The sequence below is a fragment of the Diachasma alloeum genome, unplaced genomic scaffold (genome assembly GCF_001412515.2).
Source record: "Diachasma alloeum isolate Michigan unplaced genomic scaffold, Dall2.0 Dall_scaffold_00302, whole genome shotgun sequence".
Taxonomy (NCBI): Eukaryota; Metazoa; Arthropoda; class Insecta; order Hymenoptera; family Braconidae; genus Diachasma; species Diachasma alloeum.
In genome coordinates, this window is record NW_021680441.1 from 1339038 (window position 1) to 1364176 (window position 25139).

General features: G+C 35.9%; 2 protein-coding genes and 1 long non-coding RNA gene across 5 annotated transcripts; all 3 read left to right on the top strand.

Annotated features, from left to right (window-relative positions):
- Positions 1-326: 326 nt before the first annotated feature.
- LOC107039683 (signal transducing adapter molecule 1) lies at positions 327-7106 on the top strand. 3 transcript variants are annotated; one of them, XR_001460971.1, is made up of 8 exons: positions 327-526; positions 2418-2578; positions 3039-3531; positions 4361-4669; positions 4959-5258; positions 5733-5928; positions 6068-6322; positions 6757-7106. XR_001460971.1 is itself a non-coding variant. In XM_015259444.1 (8 exons), the coding sequence occupies exons 1-7, from the start codon at positions 484-486 to the stop codon at positions 6168-6170; spliced, it is 1605 nt and encodes a 534-aa protein (XP_015114930.1). In that variant the 5' UTR covers positions 327-483; the 3' UTR covers positions 6171-6209; positions 6757-7106. The 3 variants fall into 3 exon arrangements, 2 of the variants coding, with proteins under 2 accessions (XP_015114930.1, XP_015114929.1); XM_015259444.1 differs by having other exon boundaries at positions 6068-6209; XM_015259443.1 differs by having other exon boundaries at positions 6068-7106.
- Positions 7107-8618: 1512 nt separating this feature from the next.
- On the top strand, positions 8619-11090 carry LOC107039684. Its single transcript, XR_001460972.2, has 3 exons — positions 8619-8779; positions 10014-10076; positions 10824-11090. It is a non-coding gene; the product is annotated as an uncharacterized LOC107039684 (long non-coding RNA).
- A 6716-nt stretch (positions 11091-17806) lies between these two features.
- Positions 17807-25035, top strand: LOC107039613. The gene is made up of 4 exons (XM_015259327.2): positions 17807-17901; positions 18031-18160; positions 23155-23334; positions 24431-25035. Exons 2-4 carry the CDS (start codon positions 18031-18033, stop codon positions 24811-24813), a joined length of 693 nt encoding a protein of 230 aa, XP_015114813.1. The 5' UTR covers positions 17807-17901; the 3' UTR covers positions 24814-25035.
- Positions 25036-25139: the final 104 nt, after the last annotated feature.

Genomic DNA, 25139 nt, shown 5'->3' on the forward strand with positions numbered 1-25139 from the left:
ATATTATTCCACGAGCTAAAAAACATTTTTTCACGAGTTACGAACAATATTTTTCATCACAATGTGGCGGAAATTGGACTTTTAGGCACGCGGAGCGTGCCGAAAAGTTCACTTTTCGTCACAGCGTGATGAAAATATTCATTTTCAATAGATTTAATTTCCTACCTGACGATTATATCGTGTTCTACCTGACCGGCATCCTCTACCGTTTTTCCACACCATTCGTCGATAAATTACCAGTCCATAATCAATACATCTTTAAAAAAATTAACCTGGAGATGGCGCAACACATCTCGTGTTATTAGTCATCGGGTTTGTGTGTTCCATTCTGACTAGATGTCATTCGAGCGCTCAGAACATTTCGTCAAGTGAAAATTGTTGTGATAATTTCATCAATAGTTCAATAATTTCGTTTTATGTGTAATCAGTTGTCAGTTATCAGTGGTATTTACGATCATTTGGTGATCATCCCGAGTGAGCAGAATGTTTCTCTTTGGCAGCACATCGCCCCTTGACGCCGAAGTCGGTGAGTTATCACTCCCATTTACCTCCTCCCACCCGCCTCTGACACCCTTTAACCTCAATCTTAATTCGGTTATGAGGGATTATGAGGTGTCATTGGGGTTCGACGGTGTCTCAGGAGAGCACAATTTTCAGGGTTTTTTTTTGTGATTTTTTTTGGAGATCTGAGGGTGCCAAGTCGTCTTGGGGCGGTGGGAGGTGGGCTTTCGATGACTGGAGAAATTGTTGTTTGGCTTCGGTTATTCCGAGTCATTGCAGGAATCATGTGATTCTGTGTTCAATGACCTCGAGTTGATGATCTGATTTAGGTGATTTGGGTGCTTGAGGGGTGGGGAAGGGAAGGCCTGGGGATGATTTTTTGGAGCTCTTCGGGGCGGAGGAGATGGAGAGGAGAATGTCAAAAGAACAAAATCTTCGGAATTTAAAATCAATGTAAAATTACTTAGGGGAGGGTAGGGTAAAATGGACACTTTGGACTTTTTTTGAAATATTCATGACGTGTTGAATTGTTTATGAAATGGAATCATTTTATTTTTCAATTGAAAAACAATGATTCCTATTTGTGATGAGCTGAGACTGAGATCAATTGATAAATCTTTTTCTGAGTTATGAATATTTTTAAAAAAGTCAAAAGTGTCCATTTCACCCTATCTTCCGTGTATCTTTTTGGTTTATTCAGTTTGGGAATTTAAGGCCCGCGTGTAGGGGAAGTTGGGGTAAAATGGACACTTTTGACTTTTTTAAAAATGTTAATGACGGGTTGAAATGGTGATAAAATTTAATAATTTTTTCTTCATTGCAAAGAACAATTCTTTCCCTTTGTGATGAGCCTAAACTGAGCTGAATTGATAAATTTGTTTCTGAGTTATGAGTAATTAAAACAAAACTCTAAAGTGTCCATTTTACCCCACTCTCCCCTTTCGAACGTTATCTCGATGTTTTTTTTCATCCTTCGTCATCTGAAATTGTCAATGAAGTCCTGCATCATGCAGAAGTTTTGAAAAATTATGAATGAATAATCAAAAAAAAGTAGAAGAAATTCTTAATTTTTTCAAAAAGCATTTTTAATTTGTATTCGCGAATCAGTTGAATAACAAGAAATTGAAAAATGTATCTGATTTACGGTGACAAGTGGCGGCCTGTCACCCAATATCATGCAGGGGGAGGGCTGATTTCGTAAATCTTTTCCCACGCTGCACAGAGACGTTTATTACGGAAAAGGCTCTTTGAAAAAAGTTGTGATATTTTGGAGAATTTTTTAATCACACTTTCATCACATAAAAATGGCAGATGACTACATACCACTGTTTTGAAAATTGAGATACCTAGCTGTCACTTCCCATGAGGAGTCAGCGTTTTGTTATCCACAATGAAAAATGACAGCTAATAGATAATTTGCCACAGCGAATCAGATATTTGTAATTTCCACTTTTTTCAACTCATTCTGAACCCCAATTAAAAACGCTTTTTGAAAAAGTTCAGAATTTTTTCTATTTTTTTAATATCATGCTATCATAATTTTTGAGAATTTCTACATGATGCACCACTCAATTGACCATTTTGGATTACGAAAGATGAGAAAAATCCAGATAACATTCGAAAGATAGCACACCCGGGCCTTAATTCTCTATAAAAATGTTAGTTGATGTTTTCTTCTTGATTCAATGGTTTTCCTTTTTTTATGAGATGTTCACGAAAAAAGAGCACAATTTGTCAATTATCTCTTGATTTTTTGTTGCACTGAAGTGAAAAGAAAGTTTTCATAAGGAGGGAATATGTTTGTCAGGAGATAAGAGTTCGTGTGACCCATGACCCCCATTTTTTCTGACGAAGTGTATCATTGTGAGGGAATGAAAGCCCAATTAACGTAGAATTTTTTCACTTATGGGGAACAGAAAAGGCGACCAATGAGAAAAATACGGTTGAGGACTGGGCGAGGATAATGGATGTATGTGACAATGTAGGAAGCTCCAGTGTTAAGGCCAAGGATTGTCTGAGGTCCATCGTCAAGAGACTGAATCACCAAGATCCTCATGTCGTCATGCAAGCCATAACTGTGAGTTTCCAAATAATCGCATGAGTACCGGAAATTGAAACGTTCAGCTCGATTTACTTTTCCCCTAAACCTCAAAATTACCTGAAAATTATTGAAATTGCGAAGTGAGTAATGAAAAATAATAATCCACCGAATGTTTTCAAAAGATTATTCCAAAAATCTTCAAGTAGTTCATATCCACCACAAACAGACCCAATTAATCCCCCTAATTAAGCCATTATCTCCTCAAAAATCAATTCTAGGAAAAAATGTCTGAAGATATATTTTGTTGAGAATTAAATTCTCCACAAAAATGGCTCTTGACATTTTCCCCGAAACGAAATGATTCTCTTCTGCTGTTGGAAACGATTCATTCGCACAGTTGTCATTCAATTCAGTCAACAATTTGCTAAATTGCCGTGATTATCATGTAGTTAAGCAATTGGGGAAACGAATCCCATAATTAATCGTACCTCCTCAGCTGCTGGAGGCGTGTGCAAGCAACTGTGGCAAGCCCTTTCTCCTGGAAATCGCCTCCCGAGACTTCGAGGGAGAGTTGAAGAAGCTCCTGGGCCGTTCCCAGCCCAAGCTAGTCGAGATGACTAAAGCGTTGATAAAGAAATGGTCTGAGGGGGACTTCAAGACTGACCCACAACTCAACTTGATTCCGAGTCTTTATGCCAAGCTGAAGCAGGATGGAATTGACTTCTCGGGGCTCACCGAGCCCCACAAGCACGCCTGTTCCACAGCATTAGCCAATGCTTCTCGCGAGGAGGCAGATCTCGCTAAAGCCATCGAACTGTCTCTCAAAGAGAAAGGCCAGGACTCCCACAACTCCCCCAAGAGTACGAGCCTCTACCCCAGTGTCAGTGCCTCCATGGCCTCCAGCATCTTCGAGAAACGAAAGGTCAGGGCTCTCTACGATTTCGAAGCTGCTGAGGACAATGAGTTGAGTTTTGCTGCTGGAGATATCAGTGAGTGAATTTTTCATTTTTAAGGCCCGGATGGATCATCTTTCCAACGTGATCTTGGCTTTTTTTTGTTTTTATAAACTAAAATGATCTCCAATTGCTATTCAGTTTTACATAGCCTTGGAGTCTCCAAAAAACGTTGACAAAAATCTAAACATTTTCAAAGAGCGTTTTTGAATAATATGGGGAAATAAACCCAGTAGAGAGGAAATTGCAAATTAATTATTTAATGTATCTAATGGCTGTTATGTAGTCGCAGTAGTCAGTGGCTGTTAGATCGTTAGTTATCATGATCAATTATCCATTCACTATTTCTTCTCTATTAGACTTATTTCTTAATCTTTATTAAAAACGCTCTTTGAAAATGTTCAATTTTTTTTCTTTTTTTTTTATTATACAATCATAATTTTTAGGGACTTCGGCGTGATGTAAAATCCAATCGAAATTGCGATATATTTTAGATTATGAAGATGGAAAAATAATCGAGATACGTTCGAAAGATAGTTCACCCGGGCCTTAAATTAATTTTTTTTTCTTGAAAAATTAACATTCCTGTGGTGACTGTGTCTCCACTCCATCTCTGTCATTCACACACGCACACACATACGCACACTCAATTTTCCTCTTTAGACATTGGGCCAACTCCCCAATTTTCCTGTCGAGACATTGGGCCAATTCCCACATTAAAAATCCATTTCCGTATCATAAACCTCAAGACCCGTTTATTGCCATAATCCTCCATGCGTCCTAACGTTGGATCTCTGGAGTTTTCATTAATAACCTGCTCACCTCCACATTCCCATTCATATTTCTCATGATTCATTCATTTTAGTACTAATTCTGGACGATTCTGATGCCAACTGGTGGAAGGGTGTTCGAGGAAAGATGGAGGGACTGTTCCCAGCTAATTTCGTAACAGCTGATTTGTCAGTGGAGCCTGAGCACATCACAAAGCTGGAGCAGGGGAGTAAAAAATCGGTGCAATTTGTCGAGGAGGTGGAGGTGAAGACACTCAAGAGGGAGCCTGAGATCATTGAAGTTGAGATTAACGAAGGGAAGATTGATAGACTGCTGCATTTGTTGCATGAAGCTGATCCACAGAGTGATACCAGTGATCCAGCTGAATTATTAGATCTTGAAGGTGAAAATTACGAAGAATAAACCCTTTTCTCAAACTGCCTCCTTGATTATTAATTAATTCATTACTTTCAACAACAAAAAGTGAAACGAGAATTTTCCTCAAAAATTTAATTTTCTCCAAAAACTTTCTTCTGCCATTTCCTCGTGACCCTCGAGATAATTCATTCTCGAGATAATTAAAAGAATAACTAGTCAGAATTTTTTCTCGAAAATTCAATATTAAAATTGTTTTTAAGGTTTTGCAGCTGCTTTAGGGGTGACTAACTGATGAGTGTTATTGAAAATTTTAGAACAAGTGATGGCAATGGGTCCCCTGATCGACGCAGCCCTGGAGAAAGTCGACAGGAGGCACGCCCAGCTGACCCAGCTCTCGTCAGACCTCGTGGACGCCCTGAATCTTTATCACACTCTTCAAAGAGAGCCCCCACCCCCCACTCCTAGCTATACATACAGTAAAATGCCACATCACCCAGTCTATCCTTACCCCAATCAGCCCCCACACATGTTCAATGGAATGCCAGGACACCACCAGTTCTCAGGGAACTTCAATCCAAATATCTCGATGCCACCAGGCGAGTACATGCCACCAGGTAAAATTCAAATCATTCTTTATTTTTATTTCGTTAATGAGTGGGTTCGGGAGAAATTCTTAGAAGAAATTTTTTGAGGGGAATTTAATTCTTTACAAAAGTGGTTTAGTGGGTTTTCATCGTCAGATTGATAACTACACAGATAATTGGACGGAGTCTCACTCGAGGCACCGTAGCGTGCAGACGTGTCTAGCAAGTGCTCCGCGCATTCGAAGTGTTATCACAAATGGCAAAAATTTCATTGTTGAGAGGCCGAGTGAAATAATGGTTTAGAAGACTCTAATAATCTCTAATCTCTCTAGTAATATTCAGCTGTATAAACTGGTAAAGTTTGGAGCAATTAAATAGAACAAAAAAGAGATAATTGGACGTTGAACAGAGGATAATTTTTTCTATTTGAAAACAGAGAATAATCAAATAAAAACTTGCGAAAAAATGAATAGTTGAGAATTAACTTGTTGTTTTGTTTCTCAGGCACGATGCCAGGCATGTCGATACCCCAGCATTATCATCTACCCCCTGGACACCATCAGCATCCACCGGGACATCCTGGCCCCCACGGGCATCATCCACCGTCTCAAGGGCCACAACATCATCCACAGGGAATGCCGCCAGGAAATTTAACGAGTCAGGCACCAGAACAAACCAGTTTGCCTTATCAACCACCAGGGTAAGTCCTCATCATCAATTTTCCCACGATAAAAACTTGAATTAAAAAGCAAAAGAAAATTTAATTGAATTAAATTTCATTAATTGGATTTAATGGGGTAAATTGAGATTATCATTAATTAATTGATTTCGAATTGCAGATTTCCACCTCAAGGTGTGCCACAACAATACGTACCCCCAGGACCGCAGGGCCCACCCCAACAGCCCCAATATGCTCCCCCCAATGGTCAACACATGATGTGAATGATGAAAACAACAGAATACTGAATAAATACAAAAATCGTAACTATTTAATTAATGAAGGAAACATTCAAGTTATGGAAATAATCGAAAATAGCCAAAGAAGGGTTTTTATATGAATAAATAGCCATTATCTGTGGAATACACTCGTCTTGGTGAGGAGCTATAGTTCTGCTGTTTATTTTGTGAAATTCTCATCGAAAAAATAGGCTTTATGAGTGATTTGGAATTTCTCGTTCGTTAAATTCTTAATTATCTCAGTAATTATCGACTCTAAGAGAAAATGTCACAAGACATTTTTTGTGAAGAATCGAATTCTCTGAAAAAAATGTTATTTGATATTTTCTCCTAAACCCATTCATTCCCAAGATATTTGAGAAGTTAACTACATAATTGCATTTCCGAGTTGAAAACAATGTCTAAAAATCAGTATCATTTTATTTAATTAATAAAAAATGGACTTGGCGTTGAATAAATTTCCGTTTCCACTCCAGAAGTGATGAAAACTAACAGAAAAGTTTTGAACACTGAGTATTTAGTTTGAAATTAATTTTTTTAGTTCGAAAAACAAATTTTTTATTTGTTTCAGCTGTTACTGAGGAACAATAAATAGTGCATAATCGGTAAAAATTGAATGACACCGAGAGGATTATTGATCGAGGCAAACCCTTCATCGGTAGCTCATAAGTTCACTGAACAAATGATTTTTTATTACGTTTTGATGGTTAAAAGTATCATTAATTAATGATTACAGAGGTGGAAGATTGATAGCAGGAAAAATTGATGATAAAACGTTAATGAAGGAGAATGATGAACCCCACGGGGTCTAGTCTGTCCATTGTAAATAATCATAATTCTGGATATTACGATATCTCGAGTGAAGAAAATTTATTTGTGAAATAATTGATGATTAATTAATAAATGAAACATTAAGCAGAAGACAAAGAGTTTCAAGGTTATTTTTCATGTTTTATTGCTTCCAGATGGAAGCTTTGTAATCGTTCAAATTTAAGTTTCGGATTTTTTGTGTTATATCGACCCAGTATGATCCAAAAAGTCTGAAAATGCTATTTTTAGACCTCGTCTGTACGTGTGTGTGTGTGTGTGTGTGTGTGTGTGTGTGTGTGTGTGTGTGTGTGTGTGTGTGCGTATGTAACAAATTTTTTTTCAACCATGGTCACTAATGTTTATTCTCTGTGCGGTGAGACCGTTAGAAAATTTGTCCCCAATAATTCTAATAGAAAAAATCTAAGGAAAAAACTCAAACAAATTAGAAATCTATTGACTTTTTCTTATTAAATATCCAATAAAATCAGCGCAAAAAACAAATCGAATTTTTCAACAGAGAATTCCAATAGAATTTCCTAGCGAGTTCGCTAGGTTTACTATTGAATTTTTTCATACGTGAAATTCTATTTTTACATTAATATTTGCCAATATTTAATTTGGCAAAAATTTTGCTCTTTCGGAAATTCTCTTTGGAAATTTTTCACGAAGAATGTATATTCCCAAACGTAAAAAATAATTTGAATAGTTTACTTCAACAAACTGAATAAGATCGCAGTATAGAACATCAAGTTTCAATCATCCATCAGCGTGACGACAATCACCGCAAAATAATTATCAATTATTAGTTGAATTGACTATTAATTATAGGTTTCTGAAACTGCAAATAAAATTCGAGGTTTTCTGCAGTCATATATGATTGTTTCTTTATGCGTTGTTAGTCTTTTTATCTTTCATCTCTACCAATTTCATTGGTAGTAAGCTTCCGAATGGCTCCGTTGTAATTCTATTTTTTAAAAATAATGAGAAGATAAAAATTCTATTTTGTGTTGAATAAAAAATTTCAGGTTCTGGAAGACGCAAATTCTCCGATTTTCTCAATTTTCAAGTAAAACAAGAAGAAACTTCGTGCCAAACTTCGGATTACCATGTCAATTGTTTCCAAAGTTAGAGTGCAAAGACGGATTTTTAGCGGAAAATGGAAAAATTTGAATTTCTCGGGAACTTTCCATGAATCGCTTGCATGAATGTTGCATATTCCAATTGGTTGGAATAGGAGTGATCTCGAGATTGGGATCTCAATTGTCCTAGGACTCAATCGACAATTTCAGATGACGAAAGATGAAAAAAAACATCAAGATAACGTTCGAAAGATAGTGCACCCGGGCCTTCATGCCTCTCATGAGAAAAAAGGTAAAAAAATTCAGAAAGTTCCAGAACCTTGACGAATAAATTGATTGTTCAAAAGAAACCGATTACTCATAATCATAGCGCCCGGTGTTTCTAGATCTGTTGCACACGGTGCCACAGCAAGGAGCGCCAATGGCAGCTCTTATCGTCCAGTGATGAATCAATCACATTGCATGAATTTTGTTTACCCATTTGTAACTGCGCATGACAAACACTCGCGCAGGCATTGCACGCGGATCTAGTACACTGTATGCCGTGTGCAATGTGGCGGGGAATGATCAATAAATTCGAGGTGCTGGCCACAGCGTTCACACAAACAGTTCTACGATAAGTGGCTGCAAAGTTATATCGTTCTCCACAGAATATCAAGTTTACAATCATTAAGATGCCAGGACCCTGTTGTGATAAGTGCTCTTGTGAGTATTCCATTTTTTAAATTGGTATTTGCGAAGCCATTTATTGAAATTGAAGTTTTTGACGCTTATTTTAATATTGAAGTTTGCTTTCGTGCCTCGATTTTCAGTAATTAGTTGGTAATTAGGTAGAATAGCACCTCCTACTCATTCGGGATACTGATAGGTAAATATCAACATTTTTATGTTGATCTTGAAGTAATTTGACGTGTATTTTGTCGGAACCTAGTTGCAATAAATGAATTTAACCTCCTTTGAGCCATCACACTTGATAACGTGGATGCTCATGTAGATATACGGGACTTCCCTTTCTGCGCTTTCCCTTCTAAAAGCAGTTTATGAAATTTTAATTATGAAGTGTTGATATAAATTCAACGTGTAGTGAAGCACTTATTTTTTTTTCAAAGTATCAGGCCTCACCAGCACTTAGCATTATCCAGGGTTCGCGACGGGGACGCAGCTGGTATGAACCTCAAAAAGGCCAAAATTTGACCCAATTACCCCCTTCAAGTTATTTACCTAATTGAGTCCGACTCGATTTTTTTCCTGATTTCAATTTCTATTTGTATTGGATGACGAAATAATTCAGCTTCCTCGAAAAATTCGTTGGAGTTGATATATTAACACATTACCAATTAGTTTGTTTCAAAAATCCATATTCCGTTGAATTTCCAAAGGTAATGAGTACAAGGACCGGAATCCGTTGTCTTTTACTTCGATATTTGATGTACCCCTCCGATATTAGCTTTATCTGTTTGATATCATGTAGATTACTAAAATTGCCGCTGACGAGTTCTCTGGTCTCTTGAGTGTGTAATGCGTAGGAGGTCTGGAATTGATATAATATAGGGAAGGTTGGAGTAAAACGGACACTTTCGACTTTTTTTAAAATGTTAATCAGGGGTTGAAATATTGATAAAATTCAATAATTTTTTTTTTCAATGCAAAGAACAATTCTTTCCCTTCGTGGTGAGCCTGCACTGCGCTCAATTGATAAATTTGTTTCTGAGTTATGAATGATTTTCAAAAAGTCTAAAGTGTCCATTTTACCCCACCCTCCTCCTCGTTGAGGAGTAACATATATATAGGAGACTCCAGGATGATGAAATAACCTGCAAAAGCCTCTCAGAGTATTGACAGTGATTCAGTACATTGCCAGTCGAATGGGATTGGGTTTATTTAATTATTTTCAATTTTTCAATCCCCAATTGCTGACAATTGTTAAGTATGATTCTAGCCCAGTGCAAGGACGGCTGCAAATGCGGGGACAACTGCAAGTGCTGCAGCAGTGAATGTTCAGGTCGGTTTAATATTTGTTTTTTTTTTCGAAAGGTTTTTAATTGAGGCCATGTAGGGTCATGTGGTTAGCTACTTTCAGTTCAAACTGTACTACCTTTTTTTTACACCTCACTAACTAAACCGTTATACACTCGGACGAATCGACCGAAATTTTTATGTTTCTTGTGCTTCCCGTATGAGAAGATTCGACAGAACAACTCAATGCATTCATTGAACAATTCTCTTCAAATGCTGCTATTCGATTTGTTCTTTACCGATTTTCATTAAAAATTTCACATCTGCCCCTCGAATTTTTTTGGCGAAAAAAATATCTACTACGATGAAAACCATAGTTTTTTAATTTTCTACGCGACTTATTTGGGTAAATATTTTACCTAGAAGAATTTTCTAGATAATGAATGGAGGAAGAGTTAGTTTCGAAGAACATGAAAAATTATGTGGCAAGGAATTGCTGAAGAAAGATCTCAATCGCAGAAATTACAGAAAATACAGCGAAGTCCATTATTATATAAAAAATAAAAAAAGTCGATTATATGAAACTGTCAATTAGCTTTTTTCTATATTTAAAAAAGTACGGAAAATGGATGATTTTCCAATAGAAACCGTAAAATAATTGTAAAATTTAGTCCCACACGTTCATGAATTTAATGTTCCACCTGAATTCGAGATCTAATGGGATAATGGAAATCGATATTGATAATAACTGATAAATAAATAATTAAACCTAAAATTATTATAACCTTTTCAGACCAATGCACCTGCAAATCTGGAGGCCAATGCAACTGTAAAACCTGCACCTGCAAGTGAACTCTCCAACGATGATTCCACATTCCATTATCTAATCATTACTTTAATTGGAACGGCAGCTTTTTTTCGTGAAACTAAACAATCGGCAAGACTGATGCTCGGAACAATGAATTAATCTTCTTTTGAAACTAAATCTTACTGTTGATTTAAATTGTCAATGTTGGGCGGAGAGAAATAAATACTAATACAAATTATTCTGAAAACATAAGTGAGAGTTTATTATTTGACTACAATAGACGGAGAAAAAAATACCAGAATTTTTCAGGAGAAATTCAGGCGAAAATTACCGTGCGTCTGGTAAAGTGGGTTCAATTGTCTAGCAACAGAAAAATTCCGATGCTGCATAGTAAAAATTCCGGTACCGTACAATAAGAGCTTGATCCCTGACTGTTTTCTATTACATGATAAATTACATTCAATAGTTAAAAATGAGTAAACATTGTCATTCAGCATATCATCCTATTAATTTTATTTGAACCTCTCCTCCATATCCTCTCCCCATATTAAAAGCGGAATGCGCGGCAAACGTATGTGGAACGTTTGCCGGGCCAATGTACCTCTACAGCGTTATACACCTCATGAAGAGAAAATAAAAGGCACTTATTTTATTTCTTAATCGTTTTATCACAACACTAATTAATATTTCACTGAATTGATATTATGAAAAAACATTAACCTGGGGTTTCAGTAAGGAGATATGTGAGAGAGGAGGCGACGGAATAAAAATTATCTGGTCACGTTGATGTTCGCGGTTGCGGCGGGGGGACGAAGAGTGCCGAAATCTTACGAATGCGCGATCGGGTCCTAGGATTCTGGTAGAGCAGCGGAAAAATTTGCCAGCAAGTGTCATAATTTTTCTCGCATTTCTCGTAAAAATTCACTGTCGCTTCGATTTTACCGTGCTGCACAAGAATTTTTCCCCGCATTTATCCGAAAAATGACTCGTGCAACAGTATTTTTTCCTACTCTTTGCGGTACATTCGCCTGGAAAGACCATCTGAACCCACTTTACTGTGCGAGCACGTTAATTTTTCTCGTACATTTCACTCCGTGTATCTCTTCAGTCGAATAGGCTCGGCCTCCTGCTTGTTTTTTAAATGTAGGGCTTGTTGAGCCCCACAATCGTCATTAATTGAAATTTAATTCATCGATTAATTTTTTTAATTTTCGAATTTTTTCGAAAATCGGTTGTCCCACGATACTGTTAAAAATTTTCGTCTGAATTTTCCGCGCCAAATTATGGAAATTTTTATTGTGTGCAAGTTACATTGAAATTTCAGCAAATCTTGTGATTGAGAAATCAAATATTCCATTGATTTTCTCTTCAAATGATCTGAAAATCAAAATATTTGATTTTGCAGTTCAATTATTGTTCAATTATTGTATGAAAATTTAGAAAAATTATCGAAGGGCTGAGGGGAAGGATAGAACCGCAAAGAAGACAATCGGTTGTATAGAAGAAAGGGATAATAAGAAAAATGATGATGAAACATTCAACCAAGTTGAAAATCTAACAAAATTAGTTGAAAAGAAATCTTATTTAATTTGATAAAATGAAATAAACAATGAATTGTACATGAGAGAACGAAATGATGTGCAAAACAACCATTCGGAAGCATATTGCCAATTTATTAGCAAAAATAACTACTATATGCAATGCGTGAGCAATTACCTACTTGTTAGAAATTAGGAAATTCTCGTTAAAAAAATTGGAATGTCCAACATGAAGATATCGCTCACGTAATTACCCTCACACCGTACGAAGATGGTAACAGTACTCACGTATTTTTCTACTTCTAGTCCCCAAGAAAATGCTAGAACTCGTGATTATCTTCTCAACTGGCGGTTTCTCGTTTATACCATCATGTGGCTCAAGGTTTCTGATGTATCGCTCAAACTCCCCTCCCTCAAAATAATCTTGGTGAATAGTTGGAACGAAAAAAAAAATCGAATTCCCGATTTTTTACATTTTCTCAATTCAATTTTTCTCTTTGCTCGATTTTTTCAACTTAATTACATCTATTTTTTTATATTCAAATACAGGAAGGGAAGACTTGATAAATGAATGAAAAATTGTGAAGGAAAAGAACAGATCGAAATAAAAATATTATAAAAAAAAAGAAAAATTGTGGAGTTGAAGAAAATGTTTTCAATGAAAAACGAAGGGTGATTGTACGATCATCACGTGCAAGTCACAAGATAGGCGTCAGGGATTGGGCAATAATCACATGTCTCTACATCGAGGGGGGATTTGTTAGGTGTCCCTCGTATCCTCGTAAATCGATTACTTATGAATCGTGTAAAAAGCGCTTTTTGAGAGGGATAAAAGCGCTTTTGATCCATGATGAATAAAATGCTGCACGTAATCTTCAGGAGAGTTTCACTTTTGTTCCTCATTATTTCGGTAATCGTTCTTTTTTTCAATGATTTGTTCATTTGGGGATCGTGAGGCGTGACAGGTGATAGATGAGAATATACTGAAGGTGAAACTATCACGAATCGTCATTAGAGGGTTAATTAATTACGAAATTCCAATTTCCAGGGATTGAAATATCAAGGCTGGAAGGGAATTTCACTGACGTCAACTTGGCACAATCGAGCATTTATTTTATTACAAAATGTTCTATCAGATGACGATAATTTTTGAGGATTCAAATAGGAATGAATTTAACAAGTGGGAAATTGCTCTTGTATTGCATATTATTGTTATTTTTGTTGATAAATTAGCAATATACTTCCGAATGGTTATTTTGCGCATCATTTTCTTCCATCATGTATAATTCATTGTCTATTTCATTTGATTAAAGTGAATAAGATTTCTTTTTAACTAATTTTGTCAGATTTTCAACTTAGTTGAATGTTATCATTATCATTACTCTTATTATCCCTTTCTTCTGTACAACCGATTGTCTTTTTTACGGTTCTAACTCTCCGCTCAGCCCTTCGATAAAATGATAATAGAAAAATTTTATTTACACATACTTAAATGAATTTGAAACATCACAGTTGAAGAAACCATCGGAAAGCTCACTGTCAGAGAAATTCATGAAAAATTAGAAATATAGCCATCGTACTCATCTGTTAACTTCGCCTTAACGGCATTAAAACAAAGATTTTAAGTTACACAGAGAGAAATTTTTTAGAAAAATTCTATTGCTAGCACGGGAAAAGAGGCGCAAAGTGACGGCCAGGAAGAAATTCCAGTGCCGGCGCTAGAAATTTTATTATGGAAAACGTGAATTTTTCCTCGCATTTCTGTGAAAATTTCACAGAAATCGCCAGAAGTTTTACAGGAATACCAAGAAATTTTACCTTAACAGCACTAGAATTTTTCACAGCCCGTGGATTGTAATTTTTTCCAGTTCTCGTACTAGAATTTTTCTAGAAAATTTCTCTCCGTGTATGATTGAATTCATTTGAAGCATGATATTCAAAGATATCCCCGGAATTCTGATTTTCAAAGAATACACAATTTTTGAAAATTTTTGAACAATTCAAAATAACAATTATTGCTATCGCCTTCATCTTCGAACTGGGTCGAAAGGACATGCTGAAGAATTTTTTAAGCCATCATTCAATCAATTCAGAACATTTATTTTTGTTATCGGGGGACAACCGATTTTCGAAAAAATTTGAAAATTAAGAAAACCAATCGATTAATTAAATTATAATTAACGGCGATTGATAGAGCTCAACAATGCCTACATTTGAAAAAAAAGATTCAATTCCATTCATTCATGGGCGAACAAAAAAATAGCTAAAAACAAAAAAAAATAACAAAAATAAATTAAAAATAGAAAAAATTTAGTAGCGAAGCGGTAAACCGGGTCAATTAAATTTTCATTATTGGCCAGTTTTTGACGAATATCTCGGAATCTAAAAGAGATGGAAAAATTTTTGTCACGACCTTTTTTGTCGAGCCAATTGAGGGTTATAAAAAAGGTAATGAAAAAAATTTGCAATCCCTCTTAGATTCCGAGAAATTCATCAAAAACTGGCCGAAAGTCAAAATCGACTTGACCCGGTTTACCGCTTCGCTACTGAATTGATGAATTGAAAAATTGCTTTTGTCCAAATATATTTACTAACTGCAAAAAATTTACACATGCCTTCTGCGAATATTTACTTGTGGCAAGTAAATACTTGGCAAAAGCATTTTTTTTCTCAATGTACAAAGGACTATCATTATTTGCTTCCATTCGGAAGCAAAAATGAAAAAAAAACCTAATGGAAAAAAATGTTTCCTTTAATTTTCTTTATGGGTGGCCCCAAGAAGGACAGACGAATAATTCAATGTTGCCTTAAGACGGATAAAAAAGGGGGGAATGCAATTGCGAAAACGAAGAAACGAGATTTGCGTGTATGGCAAGGTCGACGCCGTGCCTCCGCAGATGAATATTCGTCACGTGCCTTATTTCGAAGATCAGTCCCATTGACCCTCGTTTTTAATTGAGAAATACCCAAACGTGTCGATTCGTTTTCATAATTAATTGGTGGCCAACTATCGAAACTGAAAAATTTATTATAAATTACAAATTGTTGTTGCTATTTTCTCTCGAAAAAAAATCGGAATTTTTTTTTCACGAGAATTTCACGCATTTCATCTAGTCGATTAGATAGTAATCTGATACTCTCATGAATTTTTATTGTATTTGTCGCAGAGGTGAAAGTGATATGCAAAATGATGATTCTCAGTAGGAAATAATGAATGCTCGTTCTCTCATTGACCTCATTGGGTAATTATGCGAATGAGGGATGAATCCTCGAGGCTGCTCTGAATTTTCTGATGATGATATGATGCATCTAATGGAGTGAACAAAGGAGCAGAATTGAAAGAATCATAACGAGAAATTCCATTCGTGGATTTTTAGATTGATGGATTGAGAAGATATTGTTCATGGGAGATTATTTCGGTGAGGAAGGGGATTTAAAAAAATGTCAAAATGTACTGTTTGTAGAGAATTTCATCCTCTATAAGAAAGGTTTTATGATGTTTTCTTCTAGACCCAATATTTCCGCAGATATTCACGACTTAATTCGCATAAAACTTCAATTTTCAATTTGTGGATTTCTAGATTGATGGATTGGGATTTTTTTCGATGGAGAATATCTGGGTGAGGCAGAGATTTACCAAAAAATGTCAGAAGAGATTATTTGTAGAGAATTTTATTGTCCTTAAAAAAGGTTTTTGCACTTTTTCTTTTAGACTCGATAGTTTCAGCGATATCCTCAAAATAATTCACATAAAACCTCTGAATTTTTACAGTTTTCCGACGAAATAAATAAACGCGGGATTTCAGTAGAATATGAGAGAGAATCTTCAACGGTATTTTAGTCACTCAGAACCGAGAAAATCCTGACAATCTCTGAGAAGGATACACGTGGAGTTATGTCACCTGTTGGCCGGCCCCGGCGCCAGGTACCATAATCCCCGAATTTCGGAGATCTCACCTGATAAACATCTCAGGAATCACGGAGAGGTGAATCAATCCTTTAAAAAAATCAGGTTTTTACAGCCTTGAGACGAAGTTAACATCCACTGAGGGTACATACAGTAATTCAAATTTTTCTCCCTCAAATTTATTTTTTCTAACAGTCAAAGTTTGTGATGTAAAATGATAAAGCCATAAAGTTTCGAAGTAGCGAAGTTCTGAAGTCATGAAGTCGTGAAATCATAAAGTCGTCAAGTTGTGAAGTCGTGAAAACAATTTTTTTAAACCCTTCGGATAATAATTATAGGGCCACTCAACAAAATTTTTCTCTCTTGAATTTATTTTTTCTAATAATCAATGCTTGTGATGTAAAATCATAAAGCCATAAAGTTTTGAAGTTGTGAAGTCATGAAATATTAAAGTCGTAAAGTCATGAAGTTTTCAAGTCATCAAGTCATAAAAAAGTGGATTGATCCCGTGTTAAAGTTGTAAAGTCACATAAATCCATGATCGTCAGGTCATCAAGTCAAAAAATAGCAATATCAATAAAGTTTTCAATCTGTGAAGTCATGATATCATAAAGCCGTCAAGTCCTGAAGTCTTGAAAACAATTTTTTTTAACCTTACGGATAATAATTAGAGAGCGACTCAATAAAAATTTTCTCTCTTTAATTTATTTTTTCTAATAATCAATGCTTGTGATGTAAAATCATAAAGCCATAAAGTTTTGAAGTCGTGAGGTCATGAAATCATAAAGTCGTACAGTCATGAAGTTTTCAAGTCGTCAAGTCGAAAAAAAGTGAATTGATCCCGTGTTAAAGTTGTAAAGTCACATAAATCGATGATCGTCAGGTCATAAAGTCAAAAAATAGCAATATCAATAAAGTTTTCAATCTGTGAAGTCATGATATCATAAAGCCGTCAAGTCCTGAAGTCTTGAAAACAATTTTTTTTAACCTTACGGATAATAATTAGAGAGCGACTCAATAAAAATTTTCTCTCTTTAATTTATTTTTTCTAATAATCAATGCTTGTGATGTAAAATCATAAAGCCATAAAGTTTTGAAGTCGTGAAGTCATGAAATGATAAAGTCATGAAGTCTCTAAATTATAAAGTCGTAAAATCATGAAGTTTTCCAGTGGTCAAGTCGTAAAGACCGAATCCATTGAATATTAAAGTTGTAAAGTCGCATAAATCGATGATCGTCACGTCATAAAGTCATAAAATAACAATATCAACGAAGTTATCGATCTGTGAAGTCGCGAAATCATAAAGCTGTCAAATTTTGAAGTCGTGAAAACAATTTTTTTTATTCTCCCTCCATTCTGTTATGTATCAAAATCATGGGACGTCTGTCGCCCCGAGGCGGCCCACTGGGAAGGCCCCCATGAATGATGCCCATTCTGCCCCACCGCGAGGTACCCCACGGCACGTCTATATAACCAGACGTTCACCAAAGCCTCGCCTCATTATTCCTCCGAGTGGATTTTCTCTTGTGTTCTCTTCTCAAAGAAGAAATAATTTCATTCTTCTTGAGTTTTTCCCCCCCCCTCTTCCGATATATTTTTTTTTTTGTTCCTACGAAGGTGAGTTCGATAATTGCTGACATTTGTTCATAATTCAAAGTGATGTAATTTTTTGGTTTTTATTCTGTGGTGATTTCTCTTGTTGATGAAACTTGTGGTGATATTGGATTTTGAAAATTGGGATTTCAGATGAAGCTGGCCTTAGTGGTCGTACTGGCTGTTGCCTCTTGTGTTCATGCTGCTATTAAGGAAGCTAGACCCCATACCAATCGGCCCGGACGATTTCTGTCTTTGCCTATTGCCCAAAAATGCGCAAATCGTAAGTTTTTGTTCTAAAAAATTCCTTAAAATCAATTTCAAAAATGATTCCACTTTAAAAAAAAATTTCACTCTCTCAAAACCCCAGAAAAATTCTTTACTTTACAAACACATATCATTTTATTTTTCAATAAAAGCAATATTTTTATCAAAAATGACGATTTTTTTAGGTGAAAAATATTCGAAATAAATTAACCATAAACAAAAAAATCTGGCAATCGCCTGGCGCTTTCTCCGATTATTCAAAATTTGATTGACACGAATTAAATTTTGTTTTAGTTCTCACTTTGTTAATAACTACTAAACCGCCGTTTAATTATCCTAATGACACCTTTGAGGAGGAGAGGAGAATAATAGCCTCGGGAATTTCACACTTTCGTATCGGTGTCATCGGCTTGAAAGACGCGAAAAAAAAATCTTGACGCCTTTCATGTAAAACGCGACGGTTAATTCATCATCTCATCATTAAATAAATCGATGATTCAAATCTTCAGTGAATGAAGCTAAAAATAATACCAATGATGACAAAAGTGATAATAATAAATTTTAAAAACGTTAAATTATAAACAAATAAATAAAGCCGACCTCGACGATAAAAATAAGAGATTAAATATTATAATAAATAATCACTGAATAATGATTGAGACATTGAATATCTGAAGGTCAGAAAAATCATGAAACAAATCCCATGGCAGACGCCATCGAAAGCGCCTCAAGAATATTCTCATCGTGTTGTAACACTTTCCCCCCATTGAATTCAGACCACGAAGCGAACCCGGTGTATATTCACGTAACCCATATTACCATAACGCGAAACCGATTGAACCGTTGATTCAAGTATTTAAGGTCTCTCCATCAATCCCGAACGACGAACACTTGATTAAGGGATTTTTTTCTCTAATTTGATTTCGACGCGGGAAGAAATGATGAAATTTCGCCTGTACAAACATGAGCGTAAATTCTGGGACCATGTGAATGTCAATATTTACATGCGTCAAGAAAAAATTCGCAGCTACTATTTGTCTTCCAGTCTCAATATATTTTTTCAAGCTGTAAAATGAACCCTCACTCATTCAAATCGGACTATTTGGTCAGGAGATATCAACGAAGACCGCGTTCTACCGCGGTTCTCCCCAAGTCGCATGAATGCTTATGAGACTAGATGATTATATTCAACTGTCTCTGAAAAGTTCCATCCAATTTAGAAGGCTCATAGGATCTGATTCTCTAACTGATGAGACTTATCGGGTCTCGTATGTCTCCTTGCGCAGTCTCATAAGTCTCATTGTCGCTCTTAAGACTTGTAATTGGACTCTGCGAGGTGTATTGGCCACGTAAAGCTCATTGAAGGCAGTTACGAGACGCAATAGACGTATTGATGAGACTTATCTCAGTCTCATAAGTTTCAGTTGCTTGTGGGACTTGTAAAGATTTGAGTCATTATCCGATCAATTGAACTCTTGAACAACCTGTGTGGGACTGATGGGACTTGCGAATAAGTCTCACAAACCGAATTAGTCTGATGTACGCGCGCCCAACTCTCGTATGTCTCCTAAGGGTTATTCTTGAGTCCTCACAGCATTCATAAGACTTCGGAAACTTATTACCTCTTAAAAAGGGTGTCTAATACGTCTCCCAGTTGTTATTAATAAGTCTCATACCATTTAAGAGACTTATGAGACTCGTAAAAGGTTGAAAGGGTGTCTAATATGTCTTATAGTTGTTATTGATAAGCCTGTAAAGACTTACGAGACTTATGCGACTTGAAATATAAAATTATGATGAATGATTGTTGTCGTTTTATTGCATTCAAACATCAATAAGGAGACATTACTCAACTGAAATTATTCGTCGATGTCAATGAACAATAGAAGAAAGTATTAAAATAACTATTTACCCACTGAAAAATTGTTGTTTGTTCGTGGCCAATTGAAGAGTGAAAGTTCTATGGTCGTTTGACCTATCCATCTCCCTTGACTTTATTCATTCTCGTGCAATTATTTTGTAACAATTATTATCACATTATGCCTTACGAAAATTACCAATGTGAATCGCATCTTCGAGCATCACTAACTTTCTAAAAACTGTCCACATGAAGATTCGCTGGTTTTTTTTTCTCGTTCTCACCTTCGCGGGCTTTTTTGTTTCAAGGTGGAATTCCCCCGGTTTCTCAATTCTTTTGATATTAAAAATGGAAATGGAGGAAATCATAAATATTTTAACCTTTGGGATGACGAATCGTGCGGTTTTGTGGAGACGAGGCTAGTCACGAGTGTCATTACTTTTTTTCTTCAGTCTGCATTCGGGACGACTTTCAATATAAATAATCTTGACCTTTTTCGTCATCGGATTCTACGGGTTTTCGGATTTTTTCATTGTTTACGCATGGTTTTTAGATGTTTTTATATGTCCGCATCAACATTAAATTGGCGTTGGATTCGAAGAATTGTTTTATTGTTGAAAATAATATTAAAAATTTGATTGAATATGTACTATTTTTTTTATTGCACAATTTCAATGGAAAAATCTGAAAAAATTCGGAGATGTCAGGTCGATGAAGTATATTACATCAGTATTTTTAAAATAATTTTTTCTGTATATCAGTATTTTTTTATAATTTTTTTCTGAATGATTTGTTACATTGGAAAATGCGCAATCTTTAGATTTTACATTTTTGAATTTGAAATCGTTTAAAATCGATTGAAGCTCTGGTTCAATGGATAAATGGCAGTTTCCCCTGGTATTTAATAAAAACGTGAGAGAAACGCTGATGGATAGCCGGTATTTTTCACGGGCCGTGGGAGTATTAGTATTCTCCCAGTACAACTCCCTCTCGTACCTTTTTCCAGTCGCTTTAAAACGTCCTCATCCAGAATTATTTCGTAATTCACCTTACGACTTTGTTCACGGCACCGAGTTACGGATGTACAACCGTCCCAGACTCCGCAATCAACTCCACTAATGATCTTACATGGATTACCTTTCCCTCTGACTTAAAAAGAATAATTTTTTTCATTTCCAATCGTCAAAAATGGACCAAAAAATCGATTTATCAATCTTCTCTATTTTTCATAGTAAATCGACGATTCGATGATGAATGCATTCACAAGAAATAAAAAAATGACACGAAAAATTATTTCAATGATTCAACTTATCGAAAAAAATGAATAAATAAATTTCAGAAAACAGATTTTTTGTCAGAAAAAAAGAAATTTCGCAATGCACTAGTGAAGATCATTATCTGACGTGATGATTTACCATGATCACTGATGAAAAAAATATCCCTCGAGAACGCGGGATTTCGAAATTGTCGAGTAGCTCAATTTTTCCCATTCATTTTTTTTACTCGGAGAGGAAAAAATTTTTAAACCGATTTGAGAAGACGAGAGGAGATTTACGATCAATTAAGTCAATTGGGTCAAACTTTTTATTCGAGATTGCGGCAATACCCGGAAGCATTATCGCAAGAGTGCCCGAGCCCAGGGGGGATTTTTAGACAAAAGAAAATATAGAAAATGAGGAGTTGATGAAAAATTAACAATGAAGACAATGAGAGGATTTTTATCTCCTTCTCGAGGTTTTCATGGGTTTTGTTATCCGGAGGGAGATCTACAAGGATCTACGTGAAGTCTGAAATCACTGTCTCAGTGATGCGCAATGATTCTTACGATGAAAGAATTTTCATTTAATTTGAACAATTTCAAAAAATTGTGAAAAGGAAAAAATTGTGAATTTTTGGATGCAGACAGGGTGAGCCTGAAACCTTCTGTCATTTACTTAAGAGCTGTTTCGCATATATTCTCTTCGCACTGACTACATCCAACCCTGGCTCCAGCCCAATTATTCTACCAGGGAAAATTATAATTACATCTTGAACATAAATAATGTTGATTGTTTGAACGACATTTACATATTTGCACTTCGTATCTTCGATTCTCGATCTTTTTTATTTTTTCTGTCTCTTGGCTGATTTCAAATTTCCTTTGACTTTTAGTTTAACTTTATTTTTAACAGACGGAAATGCTGTGAAAAAATCATTTTTATCTTTGTTGGAACGTGCAAAGTATCCATATTATGTAATTCCCAATCCCCCTTGCATCTTGAATTTTGTAATTCGTATATATTCAATAAATACACACTACTACTACTGCTACTACTACTACTACATTTAAATTTTCTACAATTATTTAGAGATTTTTCGCTATTTTCTTCCTCTCGTAAAAATCACTGGAAAAAATATATTTTTTTTATTCCCACAATCAATGTTGATTAAGATTGAATTAAAGAAAACATTGATTGAATTATTCGATTATGTCATGGATAAACTCCCGACCGAGTTTTTCAGGTCTCGAGACTCGCATGGAGATGCAGAATTTCGCAATGATGTTCGAGCTGCTGACGGTGGCAATCATGGATGAGTTTGGAAAAAAAATATAAAAACAAGACAGTTGACATTTTCAATTTAAACGTCTTCCACTCACAGTTGTTCCATGATTTTTAATCGTTTTTTTTTTCAATTTGTTTAATTTATTCTTCTTCAATTGACTTATTTTAAACATGTCCCTATGATTTATATCGATCAGGTTTTTTATGGAGATGGTATAGATTTTATTGAGGCATTTCTGACGCTAATTTGACGGCAATTAAGTAATTAGTCAGGATAGTTTCTTGAGTAATTGATTTTTTTTATTTCTCGTTTTTTAACGATGAGACGGAGAGAATGGATCTATGTTGCAACATGCCGACAACCTGTGACCTATACAGGGTGATGAATTGTCATTAATGGGTGTCTCGATGTTGCAAAGTGTTTATCTTCATTTTTATTGCAAATTCGATTGAAAAATGACAATTTCAGAATTTTTTTCAAGGGTTTTCGGTTGATTATTGCATTGATGAGAGATTATCTTTATTGAAAATATGACTCCTGACATCTCATCGTGGATATAATTGCGAAATTAATCAGCCAGAGATTTAATTTGTTTTTTTAATCATCAGGGCCGAAGGAATTCAACTTTAAAGGGCACAACTACTTCCTGAGCAGTCATGTGCCAGCTCATGCAAACGCTAAAGTTGACTGGTTGGACGCCCGAAACATCTGCAGGGAGTACTGCATGGACCTGGTGTCAATCGAGACACAGGAGGAAAATAACATGATCTTCAGGCTCATTCAACAAAGTAAATTCATATTCTATTATTTTATCCCATCCTGAAGGGAATAAATAATGGCAAAAAATCTTTAAAAATACGAGGTGGGTAACAGCTGACTCCAGCTGAGTTCTGGACGCCTCCATTTTGCGAGTCACATGAGGAGGGGTATCCAAACAAGATGGCGACGCCTAGACGTGTCAGCTGATACTCACCTCGTTATTTTCAAACATCTTTAAAAATTATTCATCATCTTCAGACTATCCTCAATTCTTTTATCCCACTCTAGGAATGTAAATAACAGAATGAAATTGTTTCTGGGCCTCACAACCCAACGAGAGAGAAGAATTCATTGAACCAAGAATTTCCCCTTCTATTTCTTCGATTGTCTCCAGCAAACTAACAAATGGATTTATAAAATGTCGTCGCCATCAATAAATCATTCAGTTCGTGATTATTCAGCCTTCATTCACATAATTTCATTATTTTTTCTCATTTCAAAAAGAACAAATAATTCTTAAAAATGTTTAAAAATACGAGGTAGCTAACAGCTGACTATTCTGGATGCCGCCATCTTGCAATGAGTAGAGGTATCCAAACAATATGGTGGCGCCTAGGCCTGTCAGCTGATACTCACCTCGTATTTTCAAACATTTTTAAAAATTATTTATCTTTCTCAGACCATCATTGCCTTATTCTATCACATTCTAGGGATGTGAACAATTGCGATGAAATATTTTTTGGGCCTCATGATCCAACCAGGGCGACCAATTCGTGGAATAAAGATTCCTCCTCCCACAATTTTAAATTTTTTCTTCTCGTATACCCTTTCGGGTCTTTACGATTTGTTCCCTTCCCACCCCCCAAACCCCTGGACCGCATTCATCGAAGGACAAGGGAAAACCTCATTTGAGGGAAAAACCTGCCCAGGTACAGTCGTCTCTTGCGAGACTTCCGCTCGACAATGAAACCGTGAGATTTAGAGTGTCACAAATTTTGCCCCCCCCCCCCCCCAACCGGGAATCAAACCCGGGTCTCCCACATGCCAATCCCACACTCCAACCATACAGCCACCTCCGTCGGTTTCCTCGTTCAACAAATTGATTCATAATGTCGAATTTTCCAGATGACGTACCCTACATCTGGACCTCAGGTCGTCTCTGTGACTTCAAGGGCTGCGAAAATCGTCGCGATCTCGAGCCAAAATCCCTGTACGGCTGGTTCTGGTCAGCAAATCGCGAGAAGATGGCACCCACCAACCAATCACCTGCGGGATGGGGCTACAACCCATGGTCCCAGACTGGACATAAGAAGCAGCGTCAACCTGACAATGCAGAGTTCGACATCAATGGCACCACTGAATCCTGCCTGTCTGTACTCAATAATGTTTACAACGATGGTATTGCATGGCACGATGTCGCTTGTTACCATGAAAAACCATTCGTTTGTGAAGACTCACAAGAATTACTCGCTTATATCGCAAGCACCAATCGTGGAATTCGTTTGTAAATTTTTTTCCTCGACAGAAAAAAATTTTTACTGTGGAAAATTCCTTTTTTGTTCGAGGGAAAAGTGAACTTTTTGTAGTTAAAATTTATTTTCCTCTTGAAAATTAATTTTTGATTGAATAATTGAGTTTTCAACACTCAGAGTTTTTTTCGTCAAAAATTCATCTCTTCCACTTGAAAAAAATTTTCACAAAAAATTATATAAATTCTATAGATTATATGAAACCTACAAATGACTATTTTTTAAATAAATTAATCACAATTTTTGATATCTCAATCGTTATTAAAAGTTGAAAAAACAAAAATTTGGTTTTTATTCATTTTATT

Excerpts from the sequence above, each read along its gene's own strand:
- LOC107039683 (XM_015259443.1), top strand. The coding sequence starts at position 484 with ATGTTTCTCTTTGGCAGCACATCGCCCCTTGACGCCGAAGTCG. Across the intron at positions 3,532-4,360 it reads TTTTGCTGCTGGAGATATCA|TACTAATTCTGGACGATTCT; the intron begins GTGAGTGAATTT and ends CATTCATTTTAG. Across the intron at positions 5,929-6,067 it reads TTGCCTTATCAACCACCAGG|ATTTCCACCTCAAGGTGTGC; the intron begins GTAAGTCCTCAT and ends TTCGAATTGCAG.
- LOC107039613 (XM_015259327.2), top strand. The coding sequence starts at position 18,031 with ATGAAGCTGGCCTTAGTGGTCGTACTGGCTGTTGCCTCTTGTGTTCAT. Across the intron at positions 18,161-23,154 it reads TGCCCAAAAATGCGCAAATC|GGCCGAAGGAATTCAACTTT; the intron begins GTAAGTTTTTGT and ends TTTAATCATCAG. Across the intron at positions 23,335-24,430 it reads CTTCAGGCTCATTCAACAAA|ATGACGTACCCTACATCTGG; the intron begins GTAAATTCATAT and ends CGAATTTTCCAG.